This window comes from Phyllostomus discolor, chromosome 15 (assembly GCF_004126475.2).
Source record: "Phyllostomus discolor isolate MPI-MPIP mPhyDis1 chromosome 15, mPhyDis1.pri.v3, whole genome shotgun sequence".
Classification (NCBI taxonomy): Eukaryota; Metazoa; Chordata; class Mammalia; order Chiroptera; family Phyllostomidae; genus Phyllostomus; species Phyllostomus discolor.
In genome coordinates, this window is record NC_040917.2 from 26166647 (window position 1) to 26188443 (window position 21797).

Consider the following 21797-nt stretch of genomic DNA (forward strand, 5'->3'; position numbering starts at 1 on the left):
AGCGCACGAACTGGGAGACGGAGCCGCACCCGGGGCTCTGGCCACAGCGTGGTCCAGCTGTGACCCCCCCCCGCCGCCGCCCCCCCCCCCCCGTCATCCGAGAGCGGCCGTGGCATCAGGCCTGTGCCGGTGGCTCCCTGGCCTCAGCCCCGCCCCTGCATGTGGCGAGGTTGGTCACACACACACACACGGTCTCCGTGAGGCTGCACTCACTCAGGTCCCACAGTGTGTCCGCACGGGGCCTGTCCCGCGTACGCCCCGGGGAGGGGCACCTCTGCTGGGCCCTCGGGCGCTCAGCTGCTCGGGGACCCTGCTCTCTCTCGGGGTGTCTGTCTGGCCTGAAAGTCCAGAGGGGCCTGCGTGCACACGGGCGTGTCTGGGGTCCCCTGGGGGACTCAGGCCCTGGCAGGAAGGTCAGACGCAGAGGCTGGGAGAGGCGGGCCAGGGCTGGGATGGTGGTGTGCAGGGGACCCTTCCTAGGCCCCCGGAGCTGCCTCCCAGCTGCTTCCGGTCAGCAGGGCCCCCGGGTGGGGCCGCGTGTCCCCTCCCTGCGCCGGGCACCCCAGGCCATGCCCTCGGCCCCGTCTGCAGCCCTGCGGACAGGACAGGCCTGGGTGGACGGCCAGACCTGGCTGGGGACGCTGAAATCCGCCTGGGTCTGTGGCAGGTCCCACTCGGTACCCAGGCCCCCCCCCCCCACCCGGGGCTTTGGTTCATGAAGGGGTTCCATAACCGACTCGGCCACGAGGCCCTGGAGCAAAGACCCCAGGGACCTCCCAGCACCCTGTGTGCAGAGACAGCCCCGCCCGCCCGCCCACAAGGGCGTCCTTCGTTTCAAGGTCACGGCAGGTGTCCGTCTGGGCACGGACGCCCTGCAGGCCCCCGCAGACTGCCAAGCGTGTGTCCACACTTAGACAGACAGACAACTGGATGATGCACTTTTTTTTAAAGATTTTATTTATTTTTAGAGAAGGAAGGGAAGGGAAGGAGAAAGAGAGACAGAGAGAAACATCCATGTGCGGTTGCTGGGGGTCCTGGCCTGCAACCCAGGCATGTGCCCTGACTGGGAATCCAACCTGCGATGCTTTGGTTCAGCAGCCGGAGCTCAATCCACTGAGCTATGCCAGCCAGGGCTTGCGATCCACTTTTTTAAAACTGGTTTTTTGGAGAAAGGGAGAGGGAGGGACGGAGGGAGAGAAACATCGATGTGTGGGAGTTACTGATGCATTCGCTGGTTGATTCTTGCATGTGCCCTGACTGGGGATTGAACCCACAACCTTGGTGTATTGGGACGATGCGTGAACCGCCAAGCCGCCCGGCCAGGGCTGCACTTTGAAATTCATGCGGGAAGAGTCAGGACAAGCCAGTGCGGCGTGCGGGCCGGAACTGGGTCTCTCTGTGCGGAAGGACACTCCTCCGGACAAGGGGCAGAGGCTGCAGAGGAGACAAGGACTCAGGGCAGCAGGTCCCCGGGTCATTTCGGCCGGCGCGGGTCCGGTGACTGGAGTGAGAGGCACTGTTCTGTGGCAAATGGAACGGGACCCGGGTCAGGGCGTGCCGGCAGCTGACCCCCAAACAGTCCAGGGGAGACGGTTCCTCGTCCTACGACTCGGGACTTGTCTCTGACTGTAAGACGATTTCCAAAAAGTTCACCGGGAATAAACCCGTAAAGGGAAAAGCTCCGTGGAGAACCAGCCGGCCTTCCGCGGGCCCTGCCGGAGCCCTTCCGCCCTATCTGGGGGGCCGCGGCTCTTGCGGGGGGAGGGTTTGCGCCGTCTTTTCTATTTCGGGCCCATCTGAGCTCACACAGTCTCGCGGCTGACACCAGGCATTGCCCGAGGGTATTTATATCCCGGGTCCCTCTGCTCCCAGGTCAGCCGGCTCCCCCCCCCCCCTCCGTCCTCAGAGCCCAGTCAGTCCTCGGAGAACTGGAGCAAGTGGCGGGGGGGGCTGCGGGGACAGGTCCCTCCGCCAGCTTGGGAAAGAGGTTTACAATGAGCAAGCGCAGCAGAGAAAACAAAACGAAGATGTGCCCCGGCTGGTGGGGCTCAGCGGACTGGGCACCGGCCTGCGAATCAAGGGGTGGCCGGTTCGATTCCCCGTCGGGACACATGGCTGGGCTGTGGGCCAGGTTCTCAGTAGAGGGGGCGGGCAGGAGGCAACCACACGCTGACGTTTCTCTCCCTCTGTTCCTCCCTCCCTTCTCCTCCCTCTGAAAATAAATAAATAAGATCTTGTCAAAACAAAACAGAAACATGTTTCCCGGGGAGGCACTGAGCGGCAGAGCTGCCTAGTCCCTGCTCCCCTTGGGGGCACCTGGGACCGGGGGCTGGGGGCGGGTGGTTCTCCCCAAGCTGACTGGCCATGACCTTGCTGAAGCCGCTGCCTGGACTCAGGAGGGGCCCCCGGCAGCCACCTCCCTGCCTGAGGGGCTGCGTGAGGCCTGCTCCCGGGGGCCCGGGTGCAAGGGAATGCCACCTCACGGGGTGGCCCCTGGCGGGTGGCCTGCTCTCCACCGTGAGCCCTGCGGCTGCCTCCGCTCTGCACTGACCATGTCGCCTGTCGCTAAGGCAGCAAAGCCCCCTCCAGTTTCCTGAGCGTCAGGGGGTCTCAGTGCCCACCCCCGCCCTGGCCATGGCCACTCCACCCCGCCCGGCAGGAGGTGCCCTGTGGCTGCCCTGTCCCGGTCCAGGGCCGTGTCCACCACTGTCCAAAACGGCTGTCACCCCTGGGGAAGCTCCACGGGCGAGTCCTCTCCTTCACAGTCCACAGTCAGACTTTGTGTAAAGCCCCTGATGCCGTGTTTACTCACGTCTGTCCAGCTCAGACTGCACAACATGGGCACAGGGCCCGTCCCCAAGGGACTGACCGTCTGGGACGGACACCCCGACTCGTTTGGGGGCCACACGACAGCTGGACGTCAGGCCAAGGCGGAGCCCAGGGCCCGGACCCTGGAGCGTGGGGTTCTGGGTGACACGGCTGCTAACCAAGGGGTTCTCCTCCTGCTGAGAGAGAGTGCACACGTGTGCATGCGCTGTGTACACACACGCGTGTGCACACACACAGGCACTTGCACTTCCTCAGGGGGAAGAAGGCAGGGCGGAGGGAGGGCGGAGGGAGGGGACCTAGAGCTGATCTGGCAGGAGGGGCCGCGTGACCCCAGTGACCCCGTGTCCCGTGCAGCCTGGCCCTGCCCTCCCCTGGCCAGCACTGCCCCCTCCACCGTCCCCGCCACACGCCCTGCGGCGCAGCCAGGACCCTCCGTAATGACAGAGGGAGGCACAGACTGTCCTCTGCCCTGGGCCGGCCGGCCCTGGCCCTGCGGCCAGGCCCAGATGTGGCCGCCCTGGGCTCGGCCACAAGAAAGGCCAGCCCTGCCCAGCCGCAGGCCTGGCAGCTGCAGTGGCCGCCACCGAAAACCCTCATTCCCCAGAGGGCAGCCCCACCCACCCTGCCGGGCGGGGGATGGGGGTCAAGGGGGCAGCTTGTCTGCTGACCTCCATCTGCCCTGACCCAGCCCCGGGCCCCCTGCCCCCGGTCCAGCCCAGCGCACCCCCGGCTCTGTCCTAGGGGGTCCGAGAGGGGGTGTGAGCGGTCGGACGTGTCGGAAGAGTCCTGCGAGGTTCCGTGCCAGAGCTCTCTCGTGTGGGGTGCCCCTCAGTCGGTCGGGCGAGCTGCTTGCCGTGGGTCACGACCAAGCACACACACGTGCACAGAGGACACACCACGTGACGTGTCACGAGGGAGCCCACACACGTGCACTGAGGACACGCCACGTGAAGTGCCACTCGGGAGCCCACACACGTGCACTGAGGACACACCACATGACGTGTCACGAGGGAGCCCACACACGTGCACTGAGGACACGCCACGTGACGCGCCACTCGGGAGCCCACGCACGTGCACCGAGGACACGCCACGTGACGTGTCACGAGGGAGCCCACACACGAGCACTGAGGACACGCCATGTGACGTGTCACGAGGGAGCCCACACACGTGCACTGAGGACACGCCACGTGACGCGCCACTCGGGAGCCCACGCACGTGCACCGAGGACACGCCACGTGACGCGCCACGCGGGCGCCCAGGCACGTGCACTGAGGACACGCCACGTGACGTGCCACGCGGGCGGTGGGCGACGAGCTCCGAACGCCGCCTGGAAACGACGAGCTCCAGTTCGGCTCTGTGAGTCGCTTCAACGCGCGGGCTCCACGTGAGTGGAGAGAGTCTTGACCGTGTTTCCCGCAGCGTTCTGTCTTTAAGACAAACCGCGGCCCGAGGCGAGAAGCGTGCACTCCGCGACATCGTGGGCCAGAAGGGCCGTGCAGAGACGCGCACTCCTGGGTGCACACGCCGGGAGAGGGCATCCCGGTCCGGGGCAGCAGGTGCAGAGGCTGAGGGGGCCTCGGAGAGCCCAGGGCAGGCTGCCAGCTGTGGGCCAGGCCTGGAGGGTGGGGGGGCAGGTGGCCCTGGGGAAGCTGGGGGAGGTAGGGAGGGGGGTGGCCGGATCCCCGAGGAAGCTGGGTGCAGCGGGACGGGACCTCGAGGGCGGCGGAGGCCGGCGAGCAGGTGTCCCTGTGGCTCAGGTGAGGCCAACCCCCGACCGCAGTGGCGGAGAGGGCCCGAGGGTCAGGCTGGAGGGTGAGAGTCGGAGACAGGACTCGCAGGAGGGAACGGGTGCGGGACCAAGGCGGGGTGTGGCCCCGTGGCCCCAGTGGAGAGCAGAAGGATGAGGTTTGGAGACGGGGAGGAAGAAGAGGTGCTCAGCTCCGGACAGTGGGCCAGGGTGTCCGGGCAGCCCTGGTGGGGGTGGACAGATGTCTCCGAGGACGCATAAAGCCAGAGACAGAGCTGGACGTCACCACATAGGGCTGGCTGTCAAAGCCTCGGAGAACTAAGAAGAGGACGGAGACGCCGAGGGAGCCAGGAGGGCGGGTGAAGCCGCCGTGAGCCCGCCTCGGTCCACTCGCCGCGCAGGCCCTCCTCCGTGTGTCCAAGAGGGGAGACTACGGGGGCCGTGCACACGACGGGGGAGCCGGGACCAGGGGAGAGCGGCCCCTGCCCCTCCGCGGGGGACAGAGGAACCTGCAGCCACAAGGGGCTGGTCCGCCGGGGCCTCCCGCTGGCGCTGTGTCAGCCAGAGCTCAGGCCCCCCCGGCAGGAGCTGTGATTGGGGGTGGGGGACAGGAGAGCCACCGGGCCGAGAGGCGGGACCCCCAGGAAGGGACAGTTCAGCAGCGTCTGGCGCCCCGGGGTGCCAGCTGAGCTTGGAGCGGGGCCCCTGCGTCCGGACAGTTGCAGAGCACCCGGGACTTGAGGAAAGAACTGAGGGCCAGTCGGGCCCTGGCCCCGGCCCCAGCCCCGGCTTCCCGACCAAAGAGCTGGTGACACAGGCCCAGGGCCGCGTCGCCTTCCGAAATCCGGACCGACACCCCCGAGATCTGAAGCTCTCGTCCCGCTGGCCCCCCTGGCCCCGCACGTCCCCGGACGCGTGCCCTGTCACACCTCTGAGACGGGGTCTGCGTCCGAGTCAGCCTGCGCCCCGACGGCCGGGGTCCGAGCTGGCCCAGCACGGTGGCTGTGTGCCCCTGGGGCGCAGCCTTTTGGGGGCTCCTGCCCCCTCCCCGTAAGGACTTATTCGAGTGCCACCCAGCTCGCTGCGCGGGAGCCGTGGCCCTTGTCCCTTGTTCCGGAGCCTGGGCGGAGGAGGCATGGGGGGGGGGGGGCCGCAGCCTGGTGCCAGCTGTGCCGATTGTCAGGCCCCCAACAAGCGACCCTGTCTCTCGTCTGCAATTAAGACAGAAGCTCGTTCTCCCCCCTCCGACGGCCTTCTCTGGAGACTGGCACCTGCAGGACCCGGCAGGGGCGGGTTAACCCCTTCCACTCTGGCCGGAGGGAGCCTCAGAGCCAGAGACGTGGCCGCGGAGGCAGCAGGGCCTGGGCGTGGCTCCGGGACTCGCTGGGCCGCCGCCCCCTGGGCCTTGGAAGCCTCTCGTCCCCCTTCTGCCCGGGAAGGTGGGCAGGAGAGCGAGATGCCGCCCACCTCGCTGGCCTTCCCGAGTGACCGAAAGAGCCCTGTCCCTGTTCAGGGCTGGTGATGCCTCCGGGGGTCACGGCCCTGCCCAGGAAGCCCGCACACCCCCGGACAGCCCGCACTGCCCTCCCGGAGGCTCAGGGACGTGGGGAGGGGCTGAGGCACGGGTCTGCAGCCCTGCCCGGCCTTGGCGGCGCGTCCTTGGGGGTCCTCGGTGTGCCCCTCTCTCCACCTCTGGAGAGTGAGCAGCCCGCCTGGGCGGTAGGCAAAGCCTTCCCAGCGAGAAGCGCGTTCATGCCCTGCGGGGGCTCAGGGGTGCACACTCGGGCGGACAAGGGAGGGAACTCGTTCGCTGAACTCTGCTCCCTCCCGGGTCGTCCGTGTCCGTCTCCTTCTCGTTCAGTGCGAGGTGTCCACGGCCGCAGGTCCCGCACGCGGGGGCCTCTGGGCTCCAGGCCATGTGGGTGAGGCCGCAAAGCCTCCTCTTCTCATGGCACCGTGTCCCCGGGCTGCCCACTGAGGTGGCTCCTTCCAGGACCACGGGGAGCTCGGAGCGGCAGAACCTCCCCTTGGAGTCGGGGTGCGGCTATGACCGGACGGGGCGGGGACGGCCCGGCGCTCGCTCCAGCCAGCCCACCTGCCGCCGGCGTTTCCGTCGCTCGGCTCTTCTCCGAAGACTGGGGTTCGAGAGACCCCTGGGGACAGGATGGGGGGGGGGCTGCCGGGACTCAGTGCCCCCACTCCTCTCTGGAGACAGAGCTCCCCAAGGCGCCCCCCATCCTCGTCTCACTCCCAGAACCACGGGGTCCAGGGGGAGAAGGGGCAGTGGCCGTCCCTCCGCAGTGAGGGGCAGTGAGGGGCAGTGAGGGGCAGCTCTGTCAGGGGAGGAGTTCGTGCCCGGGGTGGGGGGGCCTCTGTCCAGAGGTGAGGAGGGGGGGCCGAGTGCTCAGCGCCTCTGAGTCAGCCCAGCCCGGCCCCTCGCACTTGGCAGAAGGAGGGAGGGTGGACGGGGAGATGTGTGCATGCAAACGTATGCAGATGTATGCAAATGTATGCAGATCACTGCAGCTCTGCAGCCTGCTGCTGGCTCCGGGAGGGTGGGAGGGGGAGCCGGGCCCCACCCGGGTCTCCCACATCCCAGGTGGGGCCGCCTCCCAGCCTCTCCCTCCGGGAAAGCACTTCCCTCTCGGGGCCCCGCCCCCACAGGAAGTCGGGGAGGTGAGAGAGCTGAGTCACCAGGTGGAGAAGGGAAGAGCCAGGCCCCCCCCCTCCGCACTGCGGATGACAGCACCTGGAAGCCACAGGGCCGGGCCACCGTCCCCCAGGCTCCGGGCCGCAGGTCCTGCTCAGCCCCAGAGAGCAAAGTGCCATCCTCCCGTCAGGGCCGCCAGGCCCAGGGCCTTCCTGGAGGAGGGGGCGTTGGGGTTGTGCTCCTCGGGCCCGCTCCAGGAGGAGTGGCGGGGAGGGCGTCGCCAGTGGGAGCTGGTGGGGAACGTGAGGGGGGCTTAAACGCCGGCCCCGTGGACCAGGCGGCAGCATGGGGGCTCACGGCAGGAAGGGGCAGAGGGCCCCACGGCCGTCGGGATGGGGGCCAGCCGCACCTCGGAGCCCCCAGCTCTGCTCTCGGGCCAGGGTGCGTCCAGCGAGGACCTCGGCTGTCCCTCCCAGAGCGTGCCATCCAAGCCTGGAGCCAGGTCCCCTCCTGGTCACATCGTCCCCCGTCTTCCTGGCTGAGCCTCTGTGAACTCAGCTTCCGTACCCGGTCGGGGAAGGGGGCCGTGGGGAGGGACCCAGCCTCACCGGCAGGGCCTGGTGGGAAGGCAGCGCCAGCCTGGGGGCCCTGGCGCCTGGGAGCTGGGAGCTGTCCAGCACAGGAACCTGCTGAAACCAGCCGGGCCTGAGGAGGCCTCTGGGGACAGGGGCGGCGGCTGTCCCCAGGTGTGCCCCCTCTGCTCCCGCTCCCCCCCTGCTCCAGGCACGGGCAGACCAGCTTAGAGGGTCAGCCCCAAGATGGGGCGGGGTGGGGGCGCCAAGTCTGTCTCTGACTTCCACTCACTTGGCCCCGCCTCTCCGAGACCTTACGGGCCTCTGGCCACCTGAGGCAGCGACAGGATGGGGGCGGGGGCTGTGGGGGCTGCTGCACACGCGGTCATTGTGAGTGGGCAGGCCTGGGAGACCAGAGGACCTCTCACCTGGGGAGGGGTTCCAGCCCACGGCCCTGAGAAGCACCCCCGCGCCCCCTTGGTGGTCACTGTGTGCCTGCCACCGGCATGTCCCTCCTGCCGCCCGAGCCACATCCTGTCCAACCGGCATTCTCCCCCTCCAAGGCGCCAACTCACTGGTCCAGCTGCCTCCAGGCCCGTGCCCAGCAGCCCGGGTCTCCCTGGCGTCAGGGCACCCGGAGGACGGCTGAGCCACACCCACCCTGCTCCCCGGTGTGGGACTCAGGCAGGTGCCTGCCCACCCCGCCTCCCCGCCCTGGGCCGAGGCCGGGCTCCCCCCTCCCGCCCTGCGGAAGCTCTGCCCAGCTTTCCACCTGCTTCCTGTTTGGTGTGGACGCTTCCTGACCTGCTTCCTGGCCAGCTGTGGCTCATTTCCTCCTCCTCCTCGCCCCCTGGTGTGCCACCTCCTGCCTACCCACACCTCACCCCCACCCACCCCCACCCCCGCAGGGCGCCAGGGTGTGGGGTGGCCCAGCATCCCTGGAGCGTCAGGCACTGTAGCGGGTGCCGGGGGTCCAGGCTCGGGGAGACTGTGTTCTTCGGGAGGGCCGCCAGGCAGCAGGGCGGAGGAGACAGGGCTCTGGGAAGTCAGAGCGGCAGGTGCTTGGGGGCCCCTTGGCTCCCCACAGAAGATCAGGGAGGCCTTCCTGGAGGAGGTGATGTCTGAACGTCTGAGCTGAGCACCTAGGATGACTAGAGACGAACTGGAAAGAAAGGCTTGAAGCTGCCGGTGTGCAGACACCCGAGAAGCTGTTTGGTGACGCCCGAGGCCCCCGAGAAGCCTGACCTCATTACCCGGGGGAGTCACGGTCCAGACCTCAGTCTGGCCTCGGGGCAGAAGCGCTGTGTGGGGGCTGCCGGCCTGGGGCCTGGAGAGCAGCTGATGAGAAACAGCGAGGGGGGGACAGCCCTTGGCGCTCGGAGAAATGCTGGGACCACAGGTCTGCGCGGACACCGGGGCCGGAACTGGGGACCGGGCTTCTGGCCAGCCGGTGGCTTTGTGACCGGGACAGCCTCTCGCCCTCTCTGGACCTCGGGTCACCATGCATCAGCGCCGCCCCCTCAGGGCCCTCGGGGGCTGCAGCCATGCACCGGTTCTCCGGCCCGGGGACTCTCCGGCCCGGGGGACAGGGCCCTGGCGGGAGCCTCCGTCTGGTTCGTCCTGTGGCGGATCCCGGAGCGGCGGAGCCCAGCTGAGGACAGGGAACCTCAGCCCCTCCCCTGGGCAGGTGGGGCGTCCGAATCAGGAGGCACCCACCTTCCGGAAAATGATTCTGGGAGCCCTGGTGGGGCCGGGCCGGGGCGCGTCTGCCTGCCTCCCCACCTCCTTGCCTCCCCGCCTGGGCTCGGCCTGGCCAGGGTGGGCCCCACCGCAGCAGCAGGGCACCCCCCGAGGAGGGCCTCCCTGGCTCCCACGCTCCGGTCCTCGCCGGGTCCTTCCCTGCGTCTGCCCCGACCCTTCCGGCTGGAAGGGGGCCTCCCCCTCCAAGGCCCGTCTTCTGGGGGACAGAGGACAGGGGCTTCGCTCTTGACCTGCAGAGCCCTCGGGCCTGCCTCCCCTCGGCCTGTGCTGCCGGACAGGCCTGCGCTGCCAGACAGGCCCCCAGGTCACCGACCTCTCGCTGGCGGGTGTTCGCCCCGCCCCCACCCCTGGGTGGTGTTCCTTGTCCCCCTCAGAGGCCGCAGAACACGGAGCACGGTGACAGGGGGTGGGCCTCTGACAGCTCCACAGTTGTGGTGGCCAGTCCCGGGCCTGTGGCTCTGATGCCCACATCCCGGGGGCGCCTCTGCGTCCCTGGGAAACCAGCGCCGGTCCCAGGAGCCCCCCGACGAGGAGGGCCCCCCCCCGCCCCCCCGCCCCAGGCCGGGGCCGTCGCCTGCTCTGAGGCTCGTCAGCCCTGCTGCTCAGGTAACTGTCACAAAGCAGCACGGGGCGGGGAGGAGGGGAGGTGTCGGCCACAGACAAGGAGAGCGACTTGGCAGTTTTCGAGAGCCCCCTCGAGGGAGAGCTTGCGAGGGGGAAATAACATCCGGAGACGATTCTGCTGAGATGCGGCTCCCTCCCTCCGCTTTCCCTGCCGTCCGTGACGCCTGCTCTGTGCTGTGGCGTCACCGGCCCGCCCTGGGCCCCGGGCCTGAGCTGGGGGCCGCTGAGGCCGGGCGGTCTGTCCTTGGGGGAGGGCCCAGCACACAGGTGCAGGGCGCCTCATTCTTGGGGCCCCCGGGGACAGATGGCCCTCCGCCTTCCCAGTGCCGAGTGGGCTCCGTGGGGAGGGGCCTGGAGGCGGGAGCAGGGGCCTCCAGGTGCGTCTCTGTGGAGTCTGTCTCCCCCCCCCCCCCCCCCCCCCCGCCTCTGTTCCTGCCCGGGCTGTGCTGCTCTGGGGCCGCCCAGGCGCGCCGGGCGAGGTGGGGCGGGGACAGGCTGCCCTTTGCCAGAGGAGGTTGGAGTGAGACGGTGCTGGGCCCAGGTCAGACCCCCGACCGGAGCAGGGAGGTCCGTGGACCCTGGTGACGCCGACCCCTCTGGCTGCCGGTTCCGCCCAGTGATGGGCCGGGGCAAACAGAGGCGCTGACTGTGCGTGGGCGCTCCCTGAATTTGCAGTGTCGGGGTGGGGGGGGGGTGGCGGTGGGGGGCATATCAGGATGCGGTAGCTATCTTGCGACTTTGCTGTGCATCTAAAATAACTCGAAAATAGAAACTTCGTTTTTTTTTAAAGCTGGAGGGAGGAGCAAAAGCCGACAGAGAGGAGTCAGGACACGGAAGTGCAGCGAGGGGTACACACTGAGGGGCCTGGTCCCCGGTCCAGGGCAGGAGTGGGGAGCCCCCCCCACCCCCAGGGAGAGCCCGGGGGTCCTGCTGGTCCTGGGTCAGCTGCCCCAGCCCCTGACAGGCCCCCTCCTGCGACCGGCTCCGGGGCTTGGTCCCCTGCCTGCGGGGGGTGCCCTCCTCAGGCCTCCGCAGAAACCACTCGGGAACCCTGCTTCTCTCTGCTCCCCTTTCTGGACAGAGCAGAGCCCCCCTGGTCACCGTCCCTCACAGCTCCAGGACATGGCCCACGGGGAGGGGCTTTCAGAGTGTTTGTAGCGGGTGCACGTGGTTTAAATAACACCTGACACGGAAGCCCAGACTTAAAGCCGGTGAACTTGAACTCGTCCCCCCAGGGGAGCTGCCGCCCCAGCACCCCTTTCCACCAGTTGGCTCTTGGGGGCTCCCCAAGCCCTGCCCAGCTCCGGTTATCCCCCCCACCCCCTCCTCGAGATGAGCCCGTCTGTGGGTCCCCCCTGCGCCCCTCCCCTGACCCGCGGGAGGGAATGGTTTTCCCAAGTCCACCTCCAAGGACCACCAGCAGCCGCCAGGAGTGTGGGGGGCTGCTGCCTCACCCACTCGCTGTCGAGGCCGCCCCCACCCCGGTTGCTCGCTGTAGGGATGGGCATCGTGCTCCTTGCAGAGCCGGACGGGAAGAACGGGGCTCCCCTTGGACCGGACCTGACGGAGCCCCGAGTTCTCGGGGCTGCAGCTGGCTCTTCCCTGCCGCGCCCGTCACCCGGCACACTCGGCACCCTTCGGGTGGGGGCCCCCGAGGACCGGCCCCCAGGGAGGGGGCTCGAGGCCAGCGGGTGCCCGGGGGCGGCCGTCCCACTCCTGGTGGCTCTGCCCGCCCCACGGCCCCGCCCACGCCGCCCCCTCCTCAAGCCCGGCTCAGGCTCCCTGGACGTCTGCTCTCGGCGTTAGAAATGTCCGCCGTGAAACCGCCGCCGGTTGGGAGGGTGCAGGGCCAGCGCTGGGTGTTGCAGGACGACACGGTGTCTGCCTGAGCCCTGCCCCCCCCCCCCCGCCTCCCAGTCCCCGCGGGAACCCCAGCGGGGGGACCGTCCCAGCCGGTTACGTCCTTTGGAGACAGACCCAGAAGGACTGGACCGACACCTGCAGCCGGACAGGGGTGGGCTAGTTGGCAGGGACCGTCCCCGGGTCCCCGGGACTCTCCAGGCCCCGAAGGACTCAGGGTGTCTCTTCCCTGGGACACCCCCGGGAGTCTGTGGACGCTCCGCCTGCCCCGGTCACCTAGGTGGGTCCTGCCCCCGAGTCTCCGTCCTCTGTGGCTCCCACACGCCGCACTGTGCGGGGTGCAGAGACGGCCGTCGCGGGCTGCCCGTTCCTGCTGCCTTTGCTTCTCGTGACCAAGTCCTCGCTTTGGCGAAAGTATGTCTTCCCTGCACCTGTGTGTGTGTGTGTCTCTCTCTCAGTATCCCCTCCAGAGTCTCACGTGGGTGTGGGGAGGGCACCCAGGCCCTGCGGATGCACCCCTTCCTTGAAGGAAGGCCGGGAGGGGCCCGAGGTGCAGCACCCCCAGGCAGGGCGCTGGGAGTGGGGGTGCTTGCGTGCAGGAGGCCGCGAGGTGCGCAGGGTTTGGAGACTGGAACGGGGCCCTCCTGGCCAGCAGTGACACTCCGGGGAAGAGGTTGGGGTCCCCACGTTACAGGTGCGCCCCAAGACCTGGCAAGGCCGGGGCAGAGGGAACAGGGCTCCTCCCGAGTCCCCACAAGGTCTGTTGCCTCTGGGCGTCGTCACCGTGGTGATTGGGGCCACACCGAAGGCCGGTGGCCGTGACCACCTGCCCACCTCTCCCTGGGCTGCGCGCCCTGCTGGTCACCAAGGGACAGGCACGCTTGGTCCCCGCCTCACAGAGGGAAAACCGGAGCTCGAGGGGGTGTCGTCGGAGGGGGGGCAGGTGGGGTCCCTCGTCAGGTCAGGGGGTGGGCTCCGCCCCTCCGCACCATCTCCCTCAGAATCTTCCCCGTCTGTGGCCCTCGGCCTCCCGCCGTCCATCCACCCTGCCCCGCTCGGCCACTCTGCAAACACAGCTATGAAAACAGCCCGTGTGTGTGTGTTTGTTTTGCTCCATCATTTCCTCCGAGGGCGGCGCAGCAGGTACGCCGGCCCCGCCCTGTGCGTCCCCCCTCCGGTTGGTTCCAGTTTGTTTTCCTCGCCGGCTTGCCGCCGCTCCCCGGCCTGTCCCCCGGGGGGGTTCCGCCTTGCCTTCCTCATCCTTGCTGCTCCTGCAGCCCTCCCAGCCAATCCTGTGCCTCCGGCATCCCGTTGCCAGGCAACAGGCTTCCTACCTGCCCCATTGTGTTAGCGTCTCCATGACAACAGGTACTGCCAGAAGAGAGGGGGCAAGTTCGGTGGTGGCAGGAGGGGAGGCCCGGTGTATCTGAGGACATCCTGGCGTCTCCCCAGCAGCCGCTCGCGCGCTCTCCCGGTCCCCAGGGGTTCCCCAGGGGTTCCCTGGGGGTCCCGCAAACGGCCCACACCGAGCTCTGGAGACGGGGAGTCAGGGGGGTGGCGGTCTGCCCGTAGGGACAGAGGTTCTGGCTGGGGACCTTCCTGCCAGGACCACGGGTGAGGGCCATGGGCGTTTCTCTTCAGATACAGTGGGGCCGGGCCCCTCGTCGGTTTCCATGGGAAGGTTCTGGAAGGCAGCAGACCAGCGAGGATTTTTCCGTGGCGGCCCGAGCTTGGGAATGGAGAGCGTTTTCCAGTGGGGCACGGGCAGGGGCGTGTCCGAGCCAGGCTGGTCGGACCAGGCAGCATCAGGGAGGGGCGGGGCCATGGGGGGGGGTGGCGCCACGGGCAGGGGTGGGGGGGTGGGGACGTCCTGCACAGACGGAACTGTGGGCCAGGGCCCTCGGGGGCGAGTGAGCCCTGTGGCCGTCCCCCGGCCTGCTGGGTCCCTGGGCCCCTGCCCTGCACACTCTGGCCTTCTGGCCCCCCATCCTGCAGGGCCCCCCAGGATGAGAAAATTGGAGGAAGGTCTCAGAAAAAATGAAAGAGTGATAAAGGGAAGGAACCTTATGGATAAGCACCCGGGAGCCAGGTATCTGGACGTGTCGCCGGGGACCCACCGGGACCCTCGAAAGGCGAGGGCTGCGTGCTGGAAACCCCTCCCCTGGGGCACAGCAGGGCCTCGGGCTCTGTTTCTCGTTCAAGACCACCAACGCCGCCTCCTGCCTCCCGCCTCCTGGCCCCCCACTGCCCATGCATTCTGGGTCTTTGATGAAGGTCAAGGTCGTGGTCCGTGTAGCCAGCTTGCTGCTGCCCTGACCTGGCAGGTGGCAGGTCCGCACCTCACAGCCCAGCCTCATTGGCGGGCTTGCAGGCAGACCCCGAGGCCAGCTCTCGGGCCGTGAGCGCGGGGCCTTCCAGCCAGGGCCCCAGGCCGCACACTGCCCATGTGTGCAGCCCAGAGCCCCTGACCCTGCCCGCCCCAGCCCGGTAACCCTGGACTTGGGGGCTTGGAATGTGCTCGGGGGTCGTGGAGCGACCCCTCCTCCCTCCGCCTGGCTGGGAAAACCATCCAGGGAGAACAGGGGAGGACCCACGGTGGGGGAGAAAAGTAATAATAAAGTGTGAGCGAGATGCAGCTGACAGGGCAGCTGGGGGGCTGGTCCTCTGGCTGGCTGCCGGGGGTCTACGCAGGCTCCGGTTTCTCCATCTGCAATGAGCCCCCACCCCCAAGGCCCCTCTGACTCCCGCCCCGCCCCCACCTGCCAGCCCCGGGGCCCATCTGAAATCGGAGCTATTGCTGGGGAGGCCAGGCCTCTGGTGGTCCCGGCCAGGGGGAAGGAATGAGGGGGAGAGAGGGAGCGATGGGAAGGACGGGCTCCGGAGCACGTCCCCAGGGGCTGGGCCTTGTGCCCCGTGACTGATCTCCCGGGCTCCCACACATGGCAGGAGGGCCACCTGGAGCTGGGAGCACCCAGGGGGGTGGAGGTGCCGGGGGCCGTGGCTCGGAGGGGCCGTGCGAGGCCGCCCCGGCCCAACGCCCTGGGAGGTGTTTAAGCCATCAGCGAGGCTGGCAGCCCCCTGTGATGGGCGGGACGGCTTCAAACCATCGATTCTCATTAGCGCTGAATTGTCTCTCCCGGCTAACTGGCCAGGAGCCGTGGAGACGGGCAGCGAGCTGCTTCCCGGCACCAGACCGGGGGACAGGACGGGGCGTTGACAAAGCCCGGGTCTTCCTCGGCCGGCCCCTCCCTGAGCTCAGGAGGAAACAGCCCCTGCCCCTGCCCCCCGAGACGGAGAACCAGGGGCTCAACCTGACTCTTAGCAGGGAGACGGAGGCTGAAAGAACTTCCAGCCTCAAGCCGGGGGGGCGGGGCAGGTTCTGAGGGAAGAGCCGGAGGGTCCGCTCTTATGTAGGTTGTTGGGGATCACTGGCCGGCGTCCTGCCTGTCGGCCTGGACCCAGCCAGAGTGGACCAAGGCCCGGGCACGGTCCCCAGGACGCAGGGTGAGGGACGGGGCGGTGCAGCATTTGGGCCGGACAGGTGGCGCCTTGGCACTGGCCCGGCGGCGTCCTGTCCCTGCCAGGAAACTGACCTACTTGCCATCGCTGCCACGGCCACGGCCAGTCCCGGCCTTGCTGTGCAGCGCACACTGCCGTCTGGCCGGGGAGAGAGGCTGTGCCGTTTTGAGGCTGAAGGGGCCCCGGAGGGTGCTGGCAGGGCCCTGGCTTGGTGGGGGGAGTAGGGGGGACACAGACGGGCCCCACGGCTCCCTCGCAGACCGTCCGAATCCCCACTCGCAGCCAGGAGCCAGCCAGGCGGGCGAGGGAGGACGGGGCCCCCAGCTCACGCCCTCCCCAAGGGGCCTGCTGGCTGCCCCCCTGCCCTCCTCTGCCGGGGACCAGCGGCTGCCGGAGCCCAGAGCCAGGGCCACGGGCCAAGAGCCTGGGGCAGGGGCCAGCCTCCGGTCCCTTCCTCTCTGCCCCCCCATCCCCGCATCTCAGACCTGCCTTCGTCCGTCCTGGGGGATGGGCGGCGACGAGAGGCTGGACGCGAAAGAGAACACTCGTGAGTGGGCACTGCAGCCCTGACCTCAGCTCCGGGGTCTCCCCGTGTCGCCCGCACTGGGGTCTCGTCAGAGGCGGGGCAGCCGTGTGCACCGCACACCTGGGTGCGGTCACTTGCTCAGGATCTGGGCCGGGAGGCAGCCGGACTTGCACGGGGGCAGGGGTGAGTAGGCAGGGGCCGGCTCCGGGTCCTGGGCCCGTGTCCCCCACCCCACGCCCCCTGTGCTGGGGCCTGGACTCGCCCCTCCTCCACCACGCAGGACCACTCTCCCCCTCCCCCGTTCCTGAGCTGGCGAGTGAGGCACCAGGGAAGGGCCACGAGGCGCCCGATGTATTCAGCCCGCGACGGTCTCGGGGACCCTGCACCGAGTCCCACCTCCAGGCTTTGCTGTTTCGTTGTATTTGCTTTTCTTTCTTTCTTAGATTAAAAAAAAAGCATACCCACCCTCTTGGTGCTGTGGGTTCCTTGTGCTGATCTTTGGGGACGACCCCCAGTCCCAGGGCACAAGTGCCGGGGGCTCCTTTCCCGCCCAGGAGCCCCAGGGAGCTGTCCCATCAGCACCCCGGCACCCGCCTGCCCCGCCCCGCCCCGCCTCGGCCTGCCAAGCCCTCTAGACCCCAGGGGGACCTGGAATACAGTGCCCACCTCCCCTCCCTGAACTCCCGCCCAGCCCCAGCGCCGCCGAGGGAGCTGGTGCTGAAGCTCCTGCCGCCGCCTGAGCCGGAATGAAGTGTGTGTGTGGGCCAGAGAGACTTCCCGGCTCTGGGCGTGCAGAGCGCTGAGCCAGGAGCCTGCATTGGTGCCGACGACGGGGCTGGAGCCAGGACACTCCTGCTGAAAGGCTGGGGGCCTGGGGGCGGGGGAGGCCTGGGTCCGGGCTGCGGGGTGAGCCGCGGGGCAGAGCGGTCTCAGGCGCGGCCGGAGCCAGGCTGTCTGGGCCGGGTCTCGGCTCCGCTGTCCACGAGCTGGGCGGCTGGGACCCTGTGCCTCGGCCTGTCTGTGCTCGGAGCCCCTGCGGGGAAAACCGGGAATGACCGGAGTGGCACGCGCACACGGGCGGCCTCGGCAAGGAGAGGAGAAGCACTGAGTGTCCGCGCCCGCGGCCGGAACCGAAGCAGCCCCGGACAGGGCAGCGAGCAGACGGGTCCCGAGGGAGGGGACGTGCAGGGGGGGCCACCTGACCACGGCACCTGTGGGTCCCGGCCCCCACGGCGACCTCGGCCGCAGCTCGGTCAGCCCGTCCTCGCGCAGGCGTCCCACTGGCTTCTCACGGTGGGTCACAGAGCCACGGTCAGGGGCTGGTGGGCAGCCGCCGCGAGCCACCCTGCGCACTGCAGGCAGCTGTCCCCGTGGCCCGGAAGGAGGCCAGGCTGTGGCCGCCCTCCTGGGGCTGCGCGTCCACACTCGGCCCCCTCGCGTCCCCGGGGGGCACCCTCCCACTGGCGGGCCCTGTTCTCACCGTCGTCCCCGGGGGGCGGCCCGCCGCCCTGCGTCAGCCCCTTCTGCACATCCACCCTTTTCTGACAGTCGGGTGACACAGCGGGAATCCCTTTCGCTTTAATGAAGCCTTTATACGTGTCACGTTCTGACCGATCCTGTCCACCGCTCCGTGTGAGTGTCTCGGCCACGTCTCTGCCCTTCCTTCAGCGTGTGCTTTGACCTTGACCCGGTCTCGCCCCCCGTGTGTGAAGGTGCTCACTCCCCGCCGCTCGCAGAGGCCGTTCCGCGGTTTGCTAATCCATGGCTTGCACCCTTGCAAGGGCCTTTCGTCCGTCCGCACACAGAGGCCGATGTCCGTGCTCTCAGGTGCCCCAGGAAGCACGCAGCCTGTGGGAGGCGGGGCTCCCGAGGGCCTTTCCCGGGACGGAGCTGTGCACACGTTCACGCGTGTGTCCTGCAGGTTCTCTCCCCCGTGGCTGCACTTTCTGCACTTAACTCCCTCGTCCGTCCGTCCGTCCGGCATCGACTGCTGGTGTCGTCGTAAACGGCCTCAAATTCCCTTCGAAGTGAACGTGATTAACGTCTGTTCATCGCTAGTCAACGGGGCGGGGGGAGGGGGGAGCTGAGGAGACAGCACAGAGACGGGCAATGGCCGGGTCAGGGTCTGGAGGGGAAGGGCTGGGTGCGGGGAGAGGGGGGCAGGGGTGTGCGGGGGGGGGCGGCTCCACCTGGGTCTGAAGGTGGGACGGGGTCTCCTGGACCAGAGGGGCGGGGGGCAGGGGTCAGCTTGCCCGGTCAGGAGGTGCACTGGGAGGGCCGAGAGCCAGGTGGCTGAGGGGTGGGGATTGTGGGAGGAGCCGGGAGAGATGGCCCAGGAGGGGGACAAGGGACTGGTAGGAGCAAGGTGGCAGGGGGCACCGGGGGGGGGGGCCGGGGTGGAGGGGCAGGCAGGGAACTGTGATTGGCTGCCCCCCCTTTGGGCCCAGCTGGGTCCACGGGGGCAGGGAACAGTCAGGAGCCAGGCAACGTGGCAGGTGGAAAGGGCGTGCGGAGGAGAGGCTGGGGCACGGGAGCGGCTGACCGGGGACAGTGTAGACACAGGGGCCAGGGCAGGTCTGAGACTCGGGGGTGGGTGGGGGGGCCTCGGGAGCAGCAGGGTCCTCCGGCCAGTGGGCGGGAACGGAGTTGGGGGAGGGGACTGGCCACATCGGTCAGGTGGTCTGGAGGCCTCGGAACGCTCTCACCCACGACACCTGACGATCCTCTCTCTCCCCTCTCCCAGGACGCGAGCCCGCCCCGCCGGCCGAGCCGACCATGAACGGGACGGCCAACATGGGCCCCGCCGGCCGCCCGCACTACGGCTCCTCCATCCCCGTGCCCCGCGCCGCCTCCCAGACCCGCACCCACACCCCGGGCGCCTCGCCCCAGCTGCGCCCGCGCCAGGCCGGCCCAGCCCTGAGCCCACAGCGAGCGGCCTCCCCGAGGCTGGGCAAGGCCTCGGGGGCCCCCCGGGGCTCCTCCCCAAGGGCCTCCCGCGGCAGAGGCTCCCCGAAGCCTGCCGGGGTGGTGAGGGAGCCCGCCGAGGGCACCGACGGCCTCTGCAGCCCTCCGTGGGGCAGCCCCAGGGCCCCCCCCAGGGCAGCGCTGCCCGGCCGGGCAGGACCCCGAAGAGCCGGGGAGACCCAGGGCTCGAGGGGGCGGAAGAAGGCAGCCCGGGAGGGCATTCCCGTCCGCCAGACCCGGGGCAGGAGCCCGGCCCGGACGAGCTCCCGCGAAGACACCCCAGAGCCAGGGGCTCCGGAGGGGCCAGCGCCTCCTGGCTGCCCAGGAGAAGACCAACGAGAGGAAAACTACGCAAGTTCTGGGGTCCCCGGGTCTTCGGGGGCCCCCTCCCCGGCCTGCAGCCCTGAGCAGAGCCGACGGCCCGCGCTGGCCCCGGGGCCCATCAGCTTCTCCTCGGCCCACCCGCAGGGCCCGCCCGCCACGGCCACCGTGGCCCCCTTCCAGTACAGGTGAGTGGGCAGCCGGCCTGGGCCCGACCCTGCAGGGCCCTTGCTGGTGGGGGGTTGGGGGCCCCCGAGTGTGGGGGGATGTAGGCAGGGCGGCCTGCGGAGGGGGGCCTGGGAGCCGCCAGGGGCTGGAGACATAAAACAGGAACCGAGCCAAGCTCCTCAGCGCTGGGGCTCCGAGCAAACCGAGGTGCGGGAGGAGGGTGCCCCGAAATGCCCCTGTCTCCTCTCTGGGAAGGGATGAGACCTGTGGTAGGGTCTTTTTTTAAAGATCTTATTGATTTGTTTTTAAAGAGGGGAAGGGAGGGAGAGAGAGGGAGAGACACATCTGTGTGTGGTTGCCTCTCACACGCCCCCTACTGGGGGACCTGGCCTGCAACCCAGGCCTGTGCTCTGACTGGGACTCGAACTGGTGACCCTGTGGTCAGCAGGCCGGCGCTCAGTCCACTGAGCCACCCCAGCCAGGGCTGTGCTGGGGTCCTGTGGCGGCGTCAGCAGCTCCTTGGGTGGGTGGGTGGGTGGGTCCGCCTGGTCTTGCCCGGCTCACCTGGGGCCAGGTGCGTTAGCCTGCCTGCATGGTCGGGGGCCCTGTGACTCCTGGGCGCCAAGAGCCAGATCCTAACTGCCCTCCCCCGTGGGGGCCCGTCACTCGAGTGTCTGTCTGTCCGTCCGTCATGCCCACTCTCTCTCCTCACTCAGCATGTGGCCTTGCGCGTGCCTGTGTCTGCACCCGGCACGCCGGGGAGGGTGCGTAAGGCTCCGAGACGGTCCTGGGGGCCGCCAGCCCTGCGGGGGGCGGTGGCCAGGCCCCCGTCCCGAGGCCCACGGCCCGGCAGCTGGCCCGCCCGGCGTTCCGCAGACACGGCGCGGTGAGGGCGTCGAAACCAGCACTCGGCCTGCGGTGCTCTTCCCACAAAAACACGGCCCTGTGCTGGGAGGACCGCGTGAGGAAACGGGACGTTAATTACCGAGCAGCACACGCAGTCCAGGGACATTCTCGTGCACACGAGCCCCCCCCCGGGACTCGGCCCCCCCCCGGCTCCTCCCCTGCGGGGATGCCCTCACGCCCAGGTGCGCGGTGCGGCAGGGCTTTCCCATCAGGCCCTGGACCCGGGGCAGCGCCCTCGGGTGGGGGTGGGGTGGGGCCGCAGAGAAGCCAACAGCTTGCGGCCCCCGGAGAGTCTGGGTCCCTCACGGTGCCCGGGGTCGCCGGTGCCCGGGGTCCGGGGCGAGGACGCCCCCAGTCCCGTTGCGTCCCGCACGCGGTCAGGCCTCGTTAGAGAGTTCCGGTGCAGACGCCACGCTGCGCGGGGTTGCAGACGCACAAATCCACCCTCGGAGCGGGACGGGCGGGCGGGTGAGGGGCCGTGAGAGTGGCCATCATTGGGATGGCGGAAGGAGCCGGGCGGTGGCCTGGGCAGAGAGAGGCCCCTCGGGGGGGCTGCCAGCTGCTGGCGGCTCTGAGAGGTGGCCTTGGCGGGCTTGGCTGGATGGACACAGCGCCGAGGAGGGGCCGGCGGTTTAGGCTCACCTGGGAGCGGGGACGGACTGGACGCTCGTGGGGAGCCCTGTCCAACCGGACAAATGACCGGCTGGTGTCCTCGAGCCACGGGTGGTTCTAGGGGGGTCCCCGCCTCCCAAAGCCTCTCTCTCTCTGGCTGCACAGCCCCCACACGGGTCCCTTTTCCTGAGAAGCCCTCTGTCTCCCGTGACCCTCTCCACCGACACCGTGCCTCAAGGAAGGGGGCGTGCACCGTGGACCCTTCCCCCCCAGCCCCAGCCGGGCAGGATGACCCCATGTCCTTCTCCTACCTGATGTCCGGCATTTTGAGTCCTGTCTTCGGGAGAGAGAGCGCGTCTGGGCGTCAAACTGCTTCGGTTTTTACACCTTCCACACTGCAGGTCTGCTGCCGCAGGAGAATCTGACATTTCCAAAGGGCACGGAACTTTCTCCTCTGAGCATTTCAGCGCAACCTGGACAGAGTGGGCCCTGCGCACCTGCGCCTCGAGAGGAAGTGCGAGGGAGTGGGGTTTCTTTGCCATCCCCCCCCCCCGGCCCAGCCCCTCCCGGGCCCCTGGAGTCGGGCTGCAGGTCGGGCCCTGGTTCAGGCTACAGGAGACTGGGGCCAGGGACACCCCGAGGCACGGCAGGCAGGTGGGCAGGCGCCCAGCTCACCTGCGGGGCCTGGCGCCGGCGCCGGGGTGGCCCTGCCAAAGGCCAGTTCCACAGCCGGGGGCG

The 21797-nt window shown here is 69.1% G+C and overlaps 1 protein-coding gene across 1 annotated transcript in view; it reads left to right on the plus strand.

Annotated features, from left to right (window-relative positions):
- Positions 1 to 21797, plus strand: part of NAV1 (neuron navigator 1) — a 130130-nt gene that overhangs the window by 11659 nt on the left and 96674 nt on the right. Inside the window, 1 exon segment of the mRNA XM_028531110.2 lies at positions 18832 to 19561. Coding sequence (XP_028386911.2) covers positions 18864 to 19561 — 698 coding nt within the window. The 5' untranslated portion in view covers positions 18832 to 18863.